The sequence below is a fragment of the Marmota flaviventris genome, chromosome 5 (genome assembly GCF_047511675.1).
Source record: "Marmota flaviventris isolate mMarFla1 chromosome 5, mMarFla1.hap1, whole genome shotgun sequence".
NCBI classification, from domain to species: Eukaryota; Metazoa; Chordata; class Mammalia; order Rodentia; family Sciuridae; genus Marmota; species Marmota flaviventris.
The window spans coordinates 44,573,945-44,580,566 of NC_092502.1; the positions used below are offsets into that span (position 1 = coordinate 44,573,945).

The window sequence follows — 6,622 nt, forward strand, 5'->3', positions numbered from 1 at the left end:
CATCAGTCCACACTGGGTGAAATCAGATCTTACTAGTTGAAGAAAAAAAATTAAATTCATTTGATGAAGCTCTCCTGGCCTCTCCTAGTTTCTGAGTTGCCCTGATAACTTTTTCAGAAGCTCTTCCACCTTTTGCTTGTTCCCCTCTAGCTCAACTCTTTTTCTTTTCCAAACTTTATGGCCTCTCTACTCCAGCATATGACCACTCTTGTCTCTGATGGACGATGAACTCTCCCAGTTCCTCCCCTTGTTTTAATCACTCTTCAGTATCTCTCTTGGATTTTTCACTTGATGCTATGAAATGTTCTCTTTGTCTTTTAACCCTTTTTCTGGTAGCAGCTTTAAATTTTTCATTCTTCTACCTTGACTATGGACCCATCCATCACCTTGGACTTGTCTCGGAGCCAAAAAATCCAGTGTACATGATTTACACAACAGAGAGGCTCCTGAATAGCTCCAATTTGGAAAAGATCTATTCCCTTCTAGGGAAAAAGGAATCACATTATAATGTCATTGTCCCTTTAACCATATCCTATTAGGCAAAAAATGTTTTCTGTCACTTATTTGAACAACAAGTAGCAAGAGGCCAAGCTGATCTTATGCATGCTCTTCCTTCTGAACTCTGATTCAAGAGGAAGTCATGCACTTTCAGGTGGGGGAATTATGGTAGCGATGAAGAAAGATGGTGATGTAATTGAATAGTGTTTCTCTCTTTGGCCAGTATGTCCAAATCCTACAGAATCATAATAGGTTCTTCCAGCTAATGAATCGAGCCCCCTGTGCACAACTGAACACCTCATTGTATTATTTTGTTCCAGAATATTTTACAGTTTCTTTTCTTTTGTTTTGTCTTTTTATTTCAACAAAATGAAAATAGAGCTCGGAAGTAAGTTGTGTGAGCCGCTCCTTTCAACATTTGCAGAATTTTCTACTGGCTGCATGCACCCAGCGGATCCTTTATTTGTGAATTTTAGTAGTCTGATTGCTGCTATGGAAATGTGATCCAAAATCATGATATTTTCCTGTGATAAGTGAAGTTCACAAGGAAGAAATCAACATGTTTCTTATTCTTTTTTTTTGTGGGGACAAAAAGTATAATACATATCTGCATGTTACCTTTTATTCTGGCAGCTGCAGCTTTAGCAGGCCTTTTCCCAACTGCTCTCCTACATTACAGCAGCATAAAAAGCAGACAAGATAATTTAAGTTCAGAAAACTAAAGGAATTCCAATCAAACAGGGCTACTCTATTTCAGCTTTCCAGATTAGCAAAAAATAAAATGGGTAAAATTCTACTGTCAGACAAAGAGAAGTAAATTAGGCTCCATTGACTTAAGACGAAATGCCCACTTCAGCTAAGGAGCCACCACCCACCTGATTTTCAGAGTTCAATATGACTTCTGTTGGCAGATTGCTGGAGGCTTCTGGTCTAAAGCCCCAAACTCCAGTCTACCTGTACTATTACTTAAAAGAAAACTTGATATGAATCCTATTGTAGGGCTGTGATGTAGCTCAGTGGTAGAGCACCTATCTGGCATGCATGAGGCCCTGGGTTCAATCTTCAGCGTTACACACACAAAATCTCTATCATTTAAACACACACACACACAGCAAAGAGAGGTAAAGTTAGAATCAATTGGCAATTGAAATTCTAGTATTAGTTTCTAGCCATGGGCTAGAAATCTCTGAGCAGGTGTCAGGCCATTTTAAGACTGGACAGGACCAGCCTCAGACATTTGTCTTGCCATAAGCAAGACCTGGAAGAGAATTAAAGAGAATAACTGTCTCTCCCCCTGTTTTAATATTGTTTAAGTGTTTTACTTGAGTGTCACTTAAAGTCATCTATACATAACAACTCTGTTGGTATAAATCCAACACTCCAGGAACACTATCCTCATCTAACATACTTCATTTCATACATGAAAAAACCAGAGATCAAATTAGGGCCAGTGAGGACAGAGCCCCCATCTGACATAGCTGCTTTCTCTAGCTTCTCTGTAATGACCCATAGATATTTAAAGTGGTTTTGTTTTTCTGCTTCTTTTAAAAGGTATACATCAAGAATTGTATCAAACCTTTCTCAATCATATATTGGATTTAAGTACATTTGTAAATTTCTCTTAGACTAGAACTTTATTCCATGTCTATAATGCACAAAGCCAGTGAACTTTGTTCCAAGTATTCTAATAAACACAGTCTCAATGACAAGTTATAAATTTAAACTGTTTTAGATTGTTAAAGATTGTGTTGGAGGTAGGTGTCAGTCAAACTTGCTGGCAGAGGAACCAAATCTTCACTGCAAAGCAGATTTGCTGACATATTGAGTATCCAGGCTTCAGAACAAAATCACTGAGCATGATGAACACGTGCTACAAAAATCTCCCTGGCAGTAAAATCTTGCCCTGTGAATTTTTATTCCTGCCATGTAATTACTATACCTTAAATTGAAAAATAGCAAAATGCTTTCTTGAGAATTAAAACTCTACTTTGTAAAGTGATTCATCATCAAGCAAAATAAGGCTGATGTGGATCCCCCTGCCCCCATTTTCACAAAGAGGCATAAAAGGACCCATTTCTCTTTTGGGAGCAAGGCTTTGAAATGTTTGCTTAAAGAACAATAAACCACTTTTCCTCTTGGAAAAGAATATTAATTTCTTGGACATAGTAAGCACTGAATAAGTATTTGTTATAATACAATAAATAAAGAATAGTCATTTCTTATTCAGAAGGATAGTTTTTTTAAACAGTGGCCTTTTGACTTAATACATACAATGATATTTTAAAGTAGTTGAAAGTAACCTTACAAATAGAGAGTCTATCCATCAGATCTTTGTTGTAACTTTTATCTACAATAAAAATTAAGAGAGGTTCTCCCAAGGAAATGGTCTGGCCTCCCTTCAAATTCAATGGCAGTTTAAGATAAACATCTAGTGAAATACAATGAAGAATACGAGAATTATGTGTCTTGAGTTATCTTGCTGCTGGTTGAATAAAAGTTTTATTTTTGTTAATAAGAATCTCACTTATCACTGTGTTTTCATCAGGTTCAAATACCTAACCCAATTCATTTCAGACTAAACAGGGTTAATACCTGTATCTAGTCACGTAGGCATAGGAAGGTGCTCATTGCTCCAACATTGATGAAATTCCAGTTGCTTTGCATACTTCTTCCTATGTCTATTTGTCACGATACTGGGGCTTTAAGGAATGTTTTGGCTTTTTCTCATATGGTTAAATCCTTATGAGCCTTTCTGAATTCAACTTACCTGGTAATAGTTGTCCTGAGGACATCTCATCTCTTGCTCTCTCCTTTCTTTTTTGCGGTGTTGGGGAAGCATGCTTCTCATTGTACCAGACACATAACCAGTATGGTCTTTACCCCAAAATACAAGGCATTATCCATGCAGTTATTTGCTCTTGTCAATTTTGTGCATGCTCTTTGGAAGCCATAAGATACCTCAAAAAAGAAGAGAACTTTTCTGACTTCAGATTCTGTCTTTTAGATTAAGAAGTGTGAAAATGGAGCAGAGGAAGCTAAATGACCAAGCAAATACCTTGGTGGATCTGGCAAAGGTAAGACTCAGGGTGCTTGGCCCTCACAGTCCCATCTCTTGACTACTATGCAATCATTAGTAATACTTTGCAAGGATCCTACCACAAATTTAATTAATTCATCAAACCACCCAGAATTGAAGGTCCATCATCGTAAAAGCACTCTTCTAAAACTCTAATTTAATATGCTCTCTTTCCATATACATTATTCAACCCCCATTCTAAAGTCTTTCCTACTTGTAGTGAATTTAGAGGCACCATATAAACACAAGTGAAATTCTTAAACCTCTTCTCTGTGAGAGCAGAATTTCATCTCAGATGTGACTATGAGGTTCAGGGTTAAATATAACTCAACAATAAAATTTTATATATTTTAAACAAAGTCCTAAGAATGTAAAATTGAAACTTTAAAAAGACTCCCAAAAATTGCATCCTAAAAGTTATCTTTAAAAAAAATGGACCTTTTTTATGGGTCTTTTTACATCACATTATATCAATCATACTTTTTTTAAAAGTATGTTAATAATTATCTAGTCTTTCTATTCCATTTAAAAGATTTATCTGAATTTTTAATTGTTCTTCCCCCAGTAAAATCCACTCTCAAAAAAATGAATATCAATAATCAATACACTGTATCCTTTTGAGGTAATTCTAAAAAAGATAATAGAATAACATATGCATTTTTAGCCTTTTACCACAAATGCTTTGAAATAGGCAACTTTCAATTAGATCTGTATGTTCTGTTCTACATTTGACAATCAGCTATGTTCTTTCTATAGCCTTAAGTATAATCTATAACAATTACACCTTTGGCCTCATGTCACTAAATAATGCATCTAAATTATATTCTTTTTCATGTATATCAGTAGCACCTACTATAAGTAGGTGAACATAAGTGAGGTATTTAACTTACCTGAGGAGAGTAAGCTTGTAATTAAGCTGGGTGGCACAGAGTGGCAGGTAGAAAGACATCCTTGATTAATATTGCCCTCCTTTGTGGAAGGTTCTTGCATCACTCCTAGGTTAAATGATAAAACTGGGTATTCTTTTAATAAATAAATAAAATAGACCCTTTGGAAATGTGATGTAGAGAAGTAATTGGACTTCAAGAGTACATCTATAAGGCAAGATGCAATTTCTAATTATTTCTTTAGTGCCATTCTTATGATGACAGGACTGTACATGCCATAGAATTCAGAATTTTTTGATCAAATGGATAGTGTTCACTTGTTGTATGCAGTGAAAATACAGCTAAGGCAGGCTGTCTCCATAGCAGAACTAAACAAGGTGCCTGTGTTCTGAATAGTTCCTCCATTTAATGGGGTTCATTTATCATCTTTAAGAGGTTGTGAAGCAAGACAAGAAGATATATTGTAAGGTGAGTTGAAGCAAAAGGAAGGAAGATTGGGGCAAAGGATTAACAGACAAGTTTAACATCTCTGTCCTTCCCTCTGAGGTGATCAACCCTGGAGTCCCATCTCTTGGCTACTTCAGAAAATATAAGTAGGAATCAGACTTATGAATTGAATACTTAGCTCCGATTAAGCCATACCCACAGGTGGACTGGCAACTTCAGTATCTCCCTGAACTTTTATTCTGAGAATTTATTATTTATTCTAAATTTTTCTGTAAAAAAATCTATTTGAATCAATGAAGAGTGGTCTATGATTTGGACCGCAAGACAACAAAATGTATTTAGGAATTTATTGCTTTAATTTACTAAATCACTTCTTCAGATAAATCCTGAGCTTTATCTATATTCCACCCTCAAAATCTTTTTACATTCCAAATCATCTGTACTTTTATTATTCCTTAAATCTGCTAGTCTTTTGAAAGATTGGCCTTGCCTTATTATTACATGTGGCAAAATGCATTTGATGTGCTAACTTTTGTGACCACCCTTAAAACACACACATAAATTTGAAACAAATTCATCCGTCTTCACACCACCTAAAATCATAGGCTGTAGCTGCACTACAAATTTTCTGAAACTGAACCAAATCAATTGTCTAATCAATGTAACAAATCTCAATATTAATCAATGTTTTCAATGTTAAAGTCAATGTCAATCAATTTCTAAATCTCAGCATTGAGCAACATATGGAATTTTCTTTGCAAGGTAACCATTCAGTTCAGTGACACCTTGTTACACCGGATGTCACCACCAAGAGACCAACCCTAAAGCTCTGGGACTTTGCAGATTACTTCTAGGGCAAGTCTATGAACCTCTTAGTCATGTTTCTAATTTCTTTTCCATCCTGTTTTTCAGACCCAGAATATCATGTATGACATGATTTCCGACTTAAATGAAAGGAGCGAAGACTTTGAGAAGAGGATAGTTACCCTGGAAACCAAATTAGAGACTTTGATTGGCAGCATCCACGCCCTCCCTGGGCTCCTCAGCCAGACCATCAGACAGCAGCAGAGAGACTTCATTGAGGCTCAGATGGAGAACTACGACAAGCACGTCACCTACAACGCTGAGCGGTCCCGCTCCTCGTCCAGGAGGCGGCGGTCCTCCTCTACAGCACCACCAACTTCATCAGAGAGTAGCTAGAAGAGAATAAGTTAACCACAAAATAAGACTTTTTGCCATCATATGGTCAATATTTTAGCTTTTATTGTAAAGCCCCTATGGTTCTAATCAGCGTTATCCGGGTTCTGTTGTCAGAATCCTGGGAACCTGAACACTAAGTTTTAGGCCAAAATGAGTGAAAACTCTTTTTTTTTTTTTTTTCTTTCAGATGCACAGGGAATGCACCTATTATTGCTATATAGATTGTTCCTCCTGTAATTTCACTAACTTTTTATTCATGCACTTCAAACAAACTTTACTACTACATTATATGATATATAATAAAAAAGTTAATTTCTGCACATACTTGTTTGGTCCTTTGACATTTCTGAAGCTTCGCATCTTTAGAAGGTGAAATGATTATCTCTGATGCATGCTGACAATTTTTATTTCTAAAAGTTGGGCTGGTTTGAGGGGGTGAAAAAGGACTTTCAATCCTTCCATATCTTCTTCATGAAAGTTTTCCATATTAGAACCACAGACCACAGTCATTTGG

General features: G+C 36.2%; 1 protein-coding gene across 2 annotated transcripts in view; it reads left to right on the plus strand.

The window, feature by feature from the left end:
- Kcnn2 (potassium calcium-activated channel subfamily N member 2) overlaps window positions 1-6,421 on the plus strand; it is a 136,525-nt gene extending 130,104 nt beyond the window's left edge. For both annotated transcript variants that reach the window (XM_027941060.2, XM_027941061.2), the window contains 2 exons: window positions 3,503-3,572; window positions 5,821-6,421. In XM_027941060.2, coding sequence (XP_027796861.2) covers window positions 3,503-3,572; window positions 5,821-6,108 — 358 coding nt within the window. In that variant the 3' untranslated portion in view covers window positions 6,109-6,421. The remainder of the gene's footprint in view (window positions 1-3,502; window positions 3,573-5,820) is intronic.
- Window positions 6,422-6,622: the final 201 nt, after the last annotated feature.